The following is a 13857-nucleotide window of genomic DNA, read 5'->3' as shown; positions in this document are numbered from 1 at the left end:
ATTTAATTTAATTTAATTTAATTTAATAAAAGGTTTCTGAAAAAACGCTCATATTCAAAGTATCAATATAGTCTCTAAAAACACAATGAACACCACAAGCTACTCAAAGGTGAAAACTCAAGATAGATTTAAATGCAACATATATATATATTTAAACAAAATCAATTAAACAAAAACAATCGATACGATTTCATATCAGAAAATAAAAAGTGTAGAGGCGTCATAGAGTTGCTATGGTAACAAGGTGAAGAACACTCAGCATAGAGCTACCATGACAACATGTAAACAAGACTCTTAAAAGGCAGAGGAGACAAAATGTCAGCGCAGAGAAAAGAGAGAGCAGAGGAGGAGAACAGAGAGGAGGAGAACAAGGTGGAGGAGGAGAGGAGGGACGATGAGGAGGACTTTGAGGAGGCGATGAGAGAGTTCGCCTCCTCCACTGCTTCCAGAAGAAAATGCGAACCTCCCAAACTTCAAATGATTCCAAAAATCCCAGAGGCGGTGGACGACTTCCTGAGGAACTTTCTCCGGAAATTAGGGATGAGCCGGACTCTGAGGAGCTTTGAGGCCGAGTGGTACGGCTCGGCTCAGAAACTCCAGACTGAATCTCTGAGGATGACTTGTGCAGGAGTGTCCTTCATCCCTGACGCGCTCACACACAGGCAGCTCCTCCACAGCGAGCTGCAGGAGGTCCACAGAGAGACCGACCTGCTCAGAGAGGAGGTGCTGGCTGCAGGGGAGAGACTGGGGAGGATGCAGAGGGAGGCGGATTTCCACCGGCTGCAGTACAGACGAGTCCAGGAGGAGAAAAACAGGCTGATAAACGACTTCAAAAAGCTGAAAAAACACCTGGAGTCATACGAGCCGGCGCTGAAACAGCTGGACGAGAAATACCAAACAGCTCTGAGTCAGAAAATGCTAATCAGTATAGAAAAGGAGCGAGTTAAAAGCAGCATAAATGCACAACCGAACCAGGAAAAACCCCAAATGAAGAAAGAAAGAAGCATCAAAAGCGGAGACAGGCCTGATAAATCTCCAGAGAAAAGCAACAACATGAGATATCCAAAGTTTCCTGACCCACACCTGGCTCAGGTGAGTTTTGAAACGTGTAAAAGTTCCTTCAGTCTGTCCTGCTCCGTGAGGGCTCACCAGCTCCCCATCAGCTGCATCGACCTGCATCCACGAAAGATGGTCCTCTCCTCCGCCAGTGACGACCACAGCTGGAGACTGTGGGCGCTGCCAGCCGACGGAGAGAAGGTACGAGACCGGTGTTCCTATTTTATCAATCAAAGAGATGAACTGACATTAAACGACACAATATAAATTAGAGGTGAGGTTTAGATATGTTTACATAAGAGATAACCTGGTTAACTAGAGACTTACTTATCACAGGTAAACTGAGTAAAATAAAATGGACGGATGATGTCCGCCAGTGGCGATTCTAGAGTCTGTTTTTGAGGCCAAAAATTATTATTATCAATTTTTTTTTTTTTTTTTGGGGGGGGGGGGGGGGGGCACTAACCAGCGTTCATCACCATCATTTCTACCAGTGTACCAGACACTTCCTCCTCTTCCATTTCCTGTTTCTTTTTTCTCTCTTGTTGATGGATGATTGTCCTTCACTTTTCTTTGTTTACTTTCACTGACAAACTTTGTTTTTCACAAAGCAATAACGCTTAACAGGGCAACAAAAACAAGCGCTGTCAGATGGGGCCCCCTTAGGGAGGATTCCGACTGCAGTTGCAAAATTTGCACTTTTTGGGTCGCTGCTCTGGTTTAAAGTTTTTGAGCCCTCGGGGGCCCCCATCGTGGTCTGGGGCTCCAAGCTGTTGCCTGCCTTGCCTGTTGACAATCAGTGCTTCTTATGTCCTCTTAGAGCTTCCATACAAATCTAAATAGATAGAGTGATGAAGTTTGAGATGAGACAATTAAAAGATGAGACAATTTAGCCTAAAGACATATTAATGAAATGACCGTTAATACATTAAAGTGAAGACTACATGAAAATAAATGTAAAAAAAGGAGAAAAAGAGAACTCTCAGAACTAATGTTTTATTGTTTTTGAAGTAACAGAGATGTGATTTTTTTGTCGTTTTTTGTTGCCAGGTTGGTCAGATGGTGATGACAGGTGAGGGTCATTCTGATTGGCTGTCCGGGTGCAGTTTTCACCCAGAAGGAGCAAAACTGGCGACCACAAGTGGAGACAGCACGGTAGGTTCCTCTCTACATTATTCTCCCGTGTCGTCTGATCTTCTCGTCCTGTCGATGATTCTCGGACGGTTCCTCCTGCAGGTGCGTCTCTGGGACTTCTCTCGTGGCTGCTGCGTGCTGATGCTCGCCGGTCACACTCAGCCGACCTGGGGCTGCTCCTTCCACTCGTGCGGTCACCTCCTGGCGTCTTGCTCTGCCGACAGAACCATCAAGCTGTGGGACCTGAACAGAGCGAGCTGTCACCTTACACTGCGCCGCCACACCGCCTCCGTCAACAGCGTCCGCTTCCTGCCCTTCTCTGACCTCCTCCTCGCCTGCTCCGCTGATAAAACCCTCGCCTTGTGGGACGCCAAAGTGGGTCTCTGTGTTGCTACCTTCCAGGGTCACCAGCACCCCTGCAATCACGCCGCTTTCAGCCTGGCAGGAGGCATCGCCGCCTCCTGTGACACCCGCGGCGTCGTCAAGCTGTGGGACATCAGGAAACCGTCATCAGCAACCGCAACTGTAGAAGCTGGACAACAGGCCGCCAATCAGGTGGCGTTCAGCCCATCAGGGAAGACTTTAGCTGTTGCCTGCAGTGACGGTCTGGTCAGGATGGTGGATGTGGCTTCTCTCGTTGTGAGCAGCCTGTCGGGACACAGCGATGGCGTGCAGAGTGTGACTTTTGACCACAAGGGGGAGACTGTGATATCAGCGGGGAGTGATGGGTCGATTAATGTCTGGTCGTGAGGTCATGACCAACAGGAAACCTTGACGTTATAGATACAACAGAAGAACTACCAAAGACTGCAGTTCCTCAAATGGCCACTTGGGGATGGCTCGATGAGCGAGTCACTGCCCATAGAGCCACATGTTTCATAACTCTACTGCAGGAATAAACACATTACTGTGGGCACAAAAAGCAGATTTCCTGATTTGTTACACCATCTCTATATAACTCCAGTTTAAAGGATTAACCTCATTAATAATAAATAAATGATCAGACAGCATGAAGGTGGTGATTTTAAGATTTGTTTTAATGTGAGCGGTTTGAAGACACAGCAGCAGGAGACTGTTCAAGATAGAAAACACTCAAAATGGATGTTTTTTTTAAACATCTGTTTGGCAGTGTAGTGGTTCTGAATGTGACACAAAATACTGACTGTATGTTCTTCATCTTAAGACAGGATGATGATAATAATAATGCTGGTAAAACAACGATGACAAAGTGAGCTCGTTATGTAAAGAGCTTCAACACTTTTAATTACAAACCTCTGCTGTGCGGTAAAGCATCACCGCCCGTCGTCTTCAGGCACTTCAGCAACACCATCAGTCAGTGTCAAACTTTCTCAGGCACTTTTTTTATTTAACTTTCAGCTCTGATTAGAGATTCGTCCTACCAAGGAGTATTAGGGCAACATTAAGGGGAAACAAATCTGAGATATCGGGACTGAAGTCATACATTTAGAAGGTTAAAGTCGTAAACTGACGAGATTAAAATCATACATATACAGTTATATCAGAAGAGCAGCAGCCTTGAATGTCAAACTTTAGCAGGTTGAAATGTCTCATTATATCGTAACAGTGACATGACAGGATGTTTAAGTAATAATAGAGCTAAAATAATGTTCAGACCCCTCCTGACATGAAACATGGATTTCAACACATAACTGGTTTAATATGTGCAATTAACTGCTCGGCATGTGAACCTGCTGCCACCTGTATCATGTCACAATGTAACATTGACTGTTTCCTGTGGGGGGGGGGCTGCTCTCATGAGCGTGTAACATTGACTGTTTCCTGTGGGGGGGGGGGGGGGGGGGGGGCTGCTCTCATGAGCATGTAACATTGACTGTTTCCTGTGGGGGGGGGGGGGGGGCTGCTCTCATGAGCATGTAACATTTATCATGCTACGTTAATGTCAGCGTAGTAACAGTAGCCGCAGTAACATTCGACTTGTTAACAAAAGTATAGTACACTCTGGACGTTGAAAAGAAAGACGGATGAGATGTTTCATCATCAGTCATTAAAAAAAGCAACACGACTCACTAAGAGGTCGTTGTCCAATTTCATACACACGGGCAACAAAATCAACCAAAACAAAAGTTCCTCACAGGAGCTTTTTTTGCGTCACGTTTGCTTGATAGCATGCTACAGTAGCTAATGCTAATGTATATAAAATGTATGCAGCTAGCATTGTGACACTCTCACCTCAAGAGTCCCGCTGCTGTCTTGGCAACAAATAGAATTCAAACTATATTTTCCGTGCAGTAACGAACACGTGGACGTTACACCCGTAGTTCATTTTGGCACATTCACACATTTAAAGATCACATATTCTGCAAAATCCACTTCACCATGTTTCTCTAACACTAAAATATGTCTCTAGTCTGTCCACAAACCCCCCAATGATGAGAAAAGTCCATCCTCTCCGTCTTTTGCCTGAAATGTGTGTTCAAACAGGCCGTTTGGAGATTTTCCCTTCATGACATCACAAAGGGCAGTAACCCCTCCCCCAGGTGTGTGACACTCCCACAGCTAGGTGTTTGTTCTGCCCTCTGAGTCTGCCTTCTCACTGTAAACAATATGACATGGAGCGAGAAAGCCTGAGTACACCCAAGCCCTTCTAGAGAGGGGGCGTGGTCAGACACAGCTCATTTACATATTTAAAGGTACAGACACAGAAACAGCCTGTTCTGAGCAGGGCTGAAATAGAGGGGTTTATAGGCATAGGGGAGCATAAGGGAGCTCTGAGACTTATTTAAACCGGTTGAGGAGGAGGAGAATATGTGGCCTTTAAGCATCTTAGCAGCTAATTATTTAGCACATTTTATCTCTCAGTTCGAGTCTAGTTGCCTTTCTTTTCTGGAAACCACCGAATGTTTCACAGCTTCCTTCACTTTAACAGTTAACTGGAACACCCATTTCATGCCATAGATAATGAGTCGGATTTGGTCCCTGGACTACATCCATACACCCTTAGTTAAAAAATATAAATCCAAAGCAGACTTCCTTCAGATTCATTGTCTTTTACTGTGTCCTGTTGCTGCCGCACATCAGAGGGAAACAACGAGGAGAGGACAAAGAGACCACTAACTGATGATGATGATGACATGGACGAGCTGGTCTTCGGCTTCAGGAGCGTTCCTGCTGAGTGCAGGTGAGTCCATCAGCTGAAGAAGAAGAGTAGCGTCCTTCGTCTTCATCCCTCTCCTTCTCTTCCTGTGCGCGTTTCTCTCTGGGCTCTTCCACCAGCATCTTCAGTCGGCTCAGGTGATGCAGAGCTCTGAGGACGGAAACATTCAGCCTTTAGTTTTGAAGTGTTAGTGTGAGATAAGAAAACTTTCCTAATAAGAAGTTTTGAGACGTTTTTAAATATTCTCAAAGATCCCGTCTGGAGAAAAAGGTGCAGCGCCCAGCCAATCAGAGCGCTTCTCGTTGGAAATAATTCAAGGTCACTGTTGACGTCACCACCGTGTCATGTACCCAACATCCTCCGTGCTCCTTGTCTGATTGGAGCTGTGATATTTGGGCCGTCATTATCATTAAGCTCATCATCCAGACAAAGTGGGAGGGCAAGCCCGCTCCGTTTGATGAGTGAAGGAATGAAAAACGACCTCAAATTTAAAACATACAGCAGCTGTTGTTATGGGCCGCTGTGGCTCAGTTGGTAGTCATAGTCTTTAAACCAAAAAGGTAGAGGGTTCAATCCCCACCTGAGCAACATGTCCGATGTGTCATGGGCAAGACACTTAACCCTGCATTGCTTCCGCTGATTCAGTGACGGTGTATGAATGGATTAGTGTTGTACATGTATGTCGCTTTGGATAAAAGCGTCTGCTAAGTGAATTGTAACATTGTCAAGAGACTGTGGTCATTGAGAGAAGACGCACAGGCAGCACTTTTTTTCTCATAGCACAAACGCTTCATCATCATCATTAAGTAAGTTGCAGCAGCAGCAGCTCACTTTGTGAACTAACTCTGAAGAGAGGAATCATGTGTATGAAGATGTTCAGGTACCTTTGTAGTGACGCTCCACCAGAAACACTCTCCAGCTCTGCTTCCCTCTCAGGCTTCTGCAACACAAAGAGAAAAACTCTGAGTAACCTGAAAACTATTATACCCCAAGAATTGTTATTATTAACCTGCATTTAACAAGGAGGGAAGTATCATCGGGATTAAATAGATTATTTTCAAGACAGACAAAAGCACAATAACATGGCTTCAAATACGATCAAAACATTCACAATTCAAAGCACAAACATGTGAATATCAGCATAAAGGGAAAGAGAAGAACCAGAAAATGACAGAACTAAATTTGACGGCGGATTCAGCTGTAGGGTCATCAGTACTAATATATCGAGTATGAAGTGAGCATTAAAGTAGTATCCTACACATCTGATCTATTTGGCACACTAACGATGGAGAGATGGATGTTGACTAATTGTATTGATTTAACTGATTCAAAAGAGAGAACTCGAGCTCCAGTCTTAAGTGCACTCGTCTGTTCACACCTGTTTCACTGGAGTCTCTCGTGTCTGTAACCTGTCAGTCTCTGTTGGAGCCGCTGGCGTCTCCTGGCGTCGCTGAAGCTCCGCCTCCACCGCCTGCAGCCTGAACAGCATCTGCTTCAGAGCCTCAGCTGGACCTGGCTGTTTAAAGATGTTGTTTCCATGGAGACAGCAGTCCTGAAGCTGGGAGAGAAAGAGGCTGTGATCCTGGATTTGTCAGAGGACCACACTGACTGTAAAGTTTTCCAACACCTACCGGAGCTCCACTGTCGGTCTGAGCCTCTGTGTCGCCCCCTGTTGCTGCTTCTGAGTCCCTGCAGGTTCAACACATCACATATCCTTCAGTTAGCTTACTGACTGTGCGTTAGATCTATTGTTGAAAAGAAGTGTAAAAAAGGGGGTCTCACTGATTGAACTGAGGGCCGTGCAAAAGCTCCTCTGTCTTCATCAGGCTGCCTTCTTCATTGACACCATCAGGGATACTGACTGCAACACAAACAACAATCGTTCAATTAGATCAACGGAGAACTAAGAGGGAGAAATATGTGATAACCTTTGTTTACGCAGTGACAAGTTTACTAGAACTCAGAGAGCTACAAATATGAAAGATGTTTAATTTTGTATTTTGGGTCGTTGTTAGATAAGACAGTGGACTGAATAGGAAACCAAGGAGAAAGAGAGAGAGAGAGCGAGAGAGAGAGAGAGAGGAGGAATGACAAGCAGGAAAGAAGCCACAGGCTGCCGTCTTCTTGGAGGACTACAGCTCCGTATATGTTGCGTGACCTGTCCACTAGGCCATCTGTGCCACTACAATTATGAAATATGAAGGTTTGCTCCCACTTAATTTTCTAAATGTATATCAAAGCATTTTCAGGGCTGGGAAATTAATCCAGTTTCATTTCAATTAGGATTTTTTCTTCCCACGATCATGAAACTCGATTAATCCAGACTAAACGATGACTGTGCCGCATTGCACTCTTTTTGTCCGCAGGTTAGGTCATGTAACTAAATCTTACTCTTACCCGAATGTGATCGGCTTTCTGCTCCTCCAGAACTCTGAGACAGAGAGTTCAACACCTGGTCGGCCTTCTGGATCAGAGACTCAATCCTGTTGTCTGAGAGGATGAAAACACATTTACAGCAAACACAGCGTCAAGAGTCTGTGACACACAACATGGATCCAACATCAACAGTCTTTATCTTTACCTCTGAACAGAGTTTCCATGATGTCAGAGCTTTTCTTCTGAGCGGCGAGTAGAGAAATCTGTTCAGCAAACTGAAGCCTGAGATCTCTGAGAGTCTGCCGGCTGTCACTCTGATAACACACAAACAGTAGAAACACACACAATGATTATCACTTTACCTACTGACACTCAGTCACCTAATGAAATAAGAGTTCGCGCCACTAACTAACTGAAACAAACTCTAATATGACATTGCAAGCTCTTTATAAACCAGTAATAACTTTCTGGTCTCATTTCACTGACTCTTCCGCAGCTCGTCTTCTGAAACACTCCTGTGACCACATCACCCCCGTCCTTCATAACGTCCACTGGCTCCCCATCCCCCATTGTATCCACTTCAAATCCTTATCATCACCTACAAAGCCCTCCATAACATGGCTCCTCCCCCCTACCTGTCTGAGCTCCTCCACCGGCACACTCTCAGGTCTGCTGACGCAAACCTCCTGTCTATATTATTATTATTATTTAGATCATTGGATAGTGTTGCTGACCGAGGTTTCAGTTCTCTCACCTGGGCAGGTGTCTGGTCAGAAACATCGTTGCTCTCCAGCTCTTCCACCCAGGACGGAGCTCCGGATCTGTGAACTGCAGGAAGGGGAACACCTGGAAGAGCAACATATTATAACAATGATTGTTTATTTCTGTAGCACACAATGAAATTGGATTCTGTTCAACAATCCACACTGGAACGTATTTAAGCTCACAGTTTGTTCTGTCTGTGTTGGGCGCCCTAAGGTGACCTGGAAACCCCACCCAGGGGGGCTGTGGTAGTGAAATCCACCCTCAGTTGTTACAGTTTAGCCCTTCAACAATTTGTAATCCAGTTTGTAATTCAGCTGTCAAAAACAGTGTTTGTGCCGTGCTGTACCTCGGTCATCCCACAGCTCTGACTCTGAGGGCGGCGGAGGCTCGCTCAGGTCGCAGCGTTGGATCCAGGCCGGGTACTTCAGGTCAGGCACGCTGGTGATTCCGGAGCAGTCCATGTCAGACTTGTTGCTGGTGAACCAGTGAGGGAGGTGGAGCGATGAGGACAGGTCGGCCCGCTCCGTCCTCGCTGCTCTGTGTGAGGACTGAGAGAAACAAGAGGAGTTCATATTTTTACATAGTCTGATCTATAAAAACTACATTTTAAGACCACCTCCAGGCTGATGAAATATAAAAACAACGTCTACTCTGTAGCAGCTGCCGGAGGAAATATCAGCATCCGGTTTCATCATGGCTGTGCCTGGTCTGCCCCTGCACCCAGATTGGAGGAGATATAGTGAGAGTTCTTATGATATATTTTAGAAAACAAAGTGCAGAAAACAGCATGAACCTGGAGCTTCTGGGCATCCTGGTTGGGTGAGTGTGGTGATGGAGGTTTATGCGGGGAGCGATGTGACTGCTGCTGAGTCTGTCCCAGGGTCTCTGTGCTGGTCTGGAGGAGGTGGGACGAGGCTGGGACGCCCTGGACTTGGACATGAGGCCTGGAACAGAAGATGAGAGTCAGAGGACCTGAGAAACGCACGCTTAAAAAAAACACACCTAAAAGCTGTTGAGCAATGAATTCACAAGCCCAATGAATATTCAATCTATCCTCCTTTTTTGATCATTTTAATTTGAATAAGTTCAAAGACCTTCGATAGAAGCAGAAATTGTTGTGATGTGTTTAATGACCTCTTATAAGGGCTCAGGTATGTGTATATTTGATGATGCATTTAAAGACCATTTAAGAAAAGTGGAGGTGGCAAGATGCGTTTGATGACCTGCGTTGAAAGCAGAGGTACAGGTGATGCATTTAACAACTTTTAAATACAAGTGGAGGTTAAAGTTCTGCATTTAATGACAGGTTTGATAATGACGCATATATGGACCTTTTATGGAGACAAAGGTTTGGATAATGTGTTTAATGAGATCAGAAAAAAAGAGGAAGTGGATGATGCTGTTGAAGAGCGAGGATGAAGGGAGAGGTGTGTGTGATGCATTTAAGGACCTTTGGATAAAAAATGCATTTAAGACCCTGAATGATGTCAGAGGAGTGGGTGATGTGTTAGAGACCTCATTCGAGGGCAGACGTGTAGGTGATGTGTTTGGTGACCTTTTGATGACAGTGGAGGTACAAGAGGTGGACGATGATAGAGACCTTGGATAAAGGCGGACGTGTGGGTGACGGGCATGGAGCCGTCATGAGGGATGGACAGTAACTCGTCAGTCGTCATGGAGAGTCTGTCTCTGTTGCTGCGGTGATGGAGGGAGCTGACGGGGAGGTTAAGGAAGTCCAGCTCCTTGTCCGTCAAACGCTCCCTGAGAACTGTGGGTCAAAACAAAACACAAAGAAAAAACATGTAACATTTTATACAAACAGTTGACAACAAATAATCACAGACTGAGATGCACCTCTAGATATTCATCTCATAGATGACGTAAAAGACGACGTACGATCTTGTACCACATTAATGAATTCCCACTCAGGTTCAAATGGATGTTGGACACACAGAGCTCCAGCACCTCTGTGTGATGACCTACCATCTTTGTTTCTGAGCATGCTCGCTCCAGGTCTGCATGGCGTGGAGGGTAGACTTTGAGGCAAGACCAGCTTTCCTGTCAGAGACCCTCTGTTCTGCCCACTTCTGTCGAAGTCTGCAATGTAGGCGTCCAGTGCTGCAGAGGCGGATTCATAGTCCTGCAGTCAATCAGTTCATGAGAATGAGTTATTTTACTTTCAGTGATCTAAATGACATCAAAAGCTTTTCTGCCAGCAGATTGCTTTGACTTTTATCACTCCCGTTAGGAAGGTGATGTGAAGACCGCAAAACATGAGTACAGGGGAATGACTGAAGAGGATTTAGTGTGAGACCGCCCGAGGGATTTCAACTGAAAGCATTTAAATCATTCAGATATTAACACAAGTGTTTGGAGTCTTTTGAACTCTGAGGCCGTAAGGTTCATGCTTTTCTTCAAAAAGAAGCCCCATTGGTTGTCAACTGTCAGCTGAATTTGGATCAGTAATCATAACCGGTTAAAGAAGGGTATATTTTCACACAATTCCCATTAACTTCTGCATAAACAGAATGAACCTTGTCTCTGTATCTGAAGGAGGTGTTGTGTTCAGGAGCCAGCAGGTTGCTTCTCAGGTGACCTGAGCTGGACAGGAGGGAAGTAACCGTCGACTCTGGGGACAGAACGTCACCGACCAGGCCACCGTACTCCATGCTGAATAAAACAAACAACAATCACAAATCGCTCATGAGCACAGAAAACGCTGGTGTGTAGCCAGAGCGTAGAGCAGAGAGAAAAAACAGGTGCTTCTCAAAACATTAGACTATCATGGAAAAGTTCATTTTTCCCTGTAAATTAATGCAAGAAAGGAAACTTTCATTTATTGCTGCTTACAGCTCATGCCAATTGAAAATGTAACATTAAGAATATAAACAACCAAAATAAGGACTTAAAATACAGAAAGTTCAACAGTCTGAAAAGTATGTTCTTTTATGCACTTAAAACTTGGTCCGAATCCCTTTTGAATGAATTACTACATTAATGCTGCGTGGCATGAGGCAATCGGCCTGTGGCTCTGCAGTTATGGAAGCCCAGGTTTGCCGTGATAGGGGTCTTCAGCTCGTCTGTATTGACGGTTCTGGAGTCTCTCTTGGCAAACCAGTTACTGGGAGTTTTGGCTCCGTGGTCAGGTGCCAAGTCCTGCTGGAAAAGGAAATCAGCATCTCCATGATGCTTTCAGCAAACATGTCAAATCTCCTTGCAGACGTATGTGTTGACTCTGGACTTCATAAAACACAGTGGAAAAGCAGATGCCATGAGGGCCCAATTCACTGCCTGTGGAGACTTCACACTGGACTCCTGTCCTAAGAGAATCTATGGGGTGTTAAGAGGAAGAAGAGAGACACCAGACCCAACAACACAGACAAGCTGAAGGCCGCTCTCAAAGCAACCTGGGTTTCCATAACACGACTTATATACTTCACTTTAAGTCTAATGAATCAAGAATATATGAAGGCGTCCCTTTTTCAATTGAATTGGTGGGGGGTCACGATCATCTAAATCGATGCACATGTCCACACAGTGAAAGAGGATGGGTAACTAAACAAAACATTTACAAAGCTAAAGCATCATAGTAACGATCTTAACTTTGTGTTTAAACACCGTGGTGAGCCTATACTGAAATCTGTGATCCTACTAACATACTGAAAACGTTTTAAGTGAATCTGGCTCATAAATGTGTTTTAAGAAAGGATCGTCGTCCTAATGTTGTTTACATGTTAAGAGAAACTGTTCGCTTTTATGAAGTCTAGCCAAACAACAACCAAAATAAAAGATGAAATCCCCACCGGTACACTTCATTATTTATTAAGCAGTTAGCGAACAGTATCCTACATTACGTCAACAATACGTCAGTGTTTGTATAAAGTTAAAACAACTTTTACAACAGTGCTGACAACATAGTGACAAAATCTCAGGGAAGTTTAAACTGTTTACAAACTTCAGGTTTAAATTAGCTTACGACTGCTTCAAATGTTTCAATTCAAATGTGTTTATCTGCGCAGAATGACAATAAAACACTTACTATTACACTCCTAAATGTCTCCTTCTTGGTTTCTTTGGTCGCTACACAACACGGAACACTTTCCACAACAGGAGATTCAAGACTCCCGGGTGATGCTAGCTGGATGGAAGAACGTTCTCATTCGGTTTAATGACAGGTAGTTGGCGAACCAGTCCATGTGCTCTCTATCGCCCCCTGCAGGACTGGAGGGGAACTGCAGACGGACTATAAAAACAACACCGCAAACGACCATGAAGCTAAATTCCCTCCATTATTCTTATATAATTAACTGACAATTAAAACGTTGTTTGGCTTGCTAGACTTGGCTAGCTTTTTTTTCTTCTAATTATCCAGTCATCTATTATTTGTTTAATTACATAAAATACGACTTCAGAGTGCTCTGATGCAGTAAAAGAATATCAAAGTACACACACTATCATATCCCCACACTCGCATACACACACTCATACACACATGCATACATGTCAAGTTTTTATTTCTCAATCGACCAACCAAAACAATTAAAAACAAACATAAGTCATCGACTCTTGAATGAAAAGGAGAAGCAATAAAAATAATCTTATACTCTATACCTCATTCATAAGAAATCATTAATAAAACACATCATTCTATAAAAACTACAATAAATTCCCACAGGCCAACACAACTCAGATCCTATACAATACATTATAGTTATCAAGTGTTTTTCAAGGTCACAAAATGATTTTAAATGGTACCGATCCATGAACTGGTAAACAAAGGTTCATGAAGCAGATCATGATGATAACTGTTCATGTTTAAAATGGAGGTCATGGCGTTTATCCTCCCTTTTCGCTACCTTTACACTGATCTTTATTATGCAGTCGTTGCTGATGTTCTTCTCTGGGGTTCAGTCAGCACGCTGCAAAATCTGTCTTTCCTGAAGCACAAACAACATCAGGTGATGTAGTTGGTGTTCTAAAGCTATAAGCTATTCATATTAGACCTCCAGTCTCACCATGGTTCTGGAAAACACAATATTATAATATAAACCCAAAAAAAATGGTATTCCCTAAGTAAGAGAGCAGAGAATAACTGATCCAGGTCATGCATTTGTGGTTTTTGACTAAGTGTTCAAATAGTTCATAAGAAAGAGAGGGTAACAATTTTAACAAACTAGGCTTCTTTCTTAATCTAGGAATCACTCATTTAATATGTGTTAATGATGAGCACTTTACGTTAAAGTAAAAAGTGTAGCAACACAGGCCTACCCAGCCCCCCATACCTTATAATCCATGCTTCAAATAGATCTACAGTATTTTTGCTCTAATCAGGTTTTACTGCGTTTTCAGCCTCTGTAGTGCAAATTCTTCCTTCTTTTATTTGCACCTCT

At 44.0% G+C, this 13857-nt stretch overlaps 2 protein-coding genes across 3 annotated transcripts; one reads left to right on the top strand and one right to left on the bottom strand.

Annotated features, from left to right (window-relative positions):
• Window positions 1-18: 18 nt before the first annotated feature.
• LOC109988565 (sperm-associated antigen 16 protein) lies at window positions 19-3400 on the top strand. 2 transcript variants are annotated; one of them, XM_020640087.3, is made up of 3 exons: window positions 19-1257; window positions 2107-2211; window positions 2293-3400. In XM_020640087.3, the coding sequence occupies exons 1-3, from the start codon at window positions 316-318 to the stop codon at window positions 2938-2940; spliced, it is 1695 nt and encodes a 564-aa protein (XP_020495743.3). In that variant the 5' UTR covers window positions 19-315; the 3' UTR covers window positions 2941-3400. The 2 variants fall into 2 exon arrangements, with proteins under 2 accessions (XP_020495743.3, XP_065821280.1); XM_065965208.1 differs by having other exon boundaries at window positions 2107-3400.
• Window positions 3401-4022: 622 nt separating this feature from the next.
• c17h18orf54 (chromosome 17 C18orf54 homolog) lies at window positions 4023-12639 on the bottom strand. The gene is made up of 15 exons (XM_020640074.3): window positions 12507-12639; window positions 11002-11137; window positions 10451-10607; window positions 10068-10235; window positions 9261-9411; window positions 9118-9181; window positions 8814-9015; window positions 8457-8548; window positions 7908-8016; window positions 7724-7816; window positions 7109-7187; window positions 6958-7015; window positions 6705-6884; window positions 6211-6266; window positions 4023-5476 (listed from the first exon to the last, which is right to left on the bottom strand). The coding sequence occupies exons 2-15, from the start codon at window positions 11134-11136 to the stop codon at window positions 5326-5328; spliced, it is 1695 nt and encodes a 564-aa protein (XP_020495730.2). The 5' UTR covers window position 11137; window positions 12507-12639; the 3' UTR covers window positions 4023-5325.
• Between the last annotated feature and the right edge of the window lie 1218 nt (window positions 12640-13857).

The sequence above is a fragment of the Labrus bergylta genome, chromosome 17 (assembly GCF_963930695.1).
Source record: "Labrus bergylta chromosome 17, fLabBer1.1, whole genome shotgun sequence".
Lineage (NCBI taxonomy): Eukaryota > Metazoa > Chordata > Actinopteri > Labriformes > Labridae > Labrus > Labrus bergylta.
The sequence above is the reverse complement of the archived record's forward strand: the minus strand, read 5'-3'. Positions and strand labels throughout refer to the sequence as shown.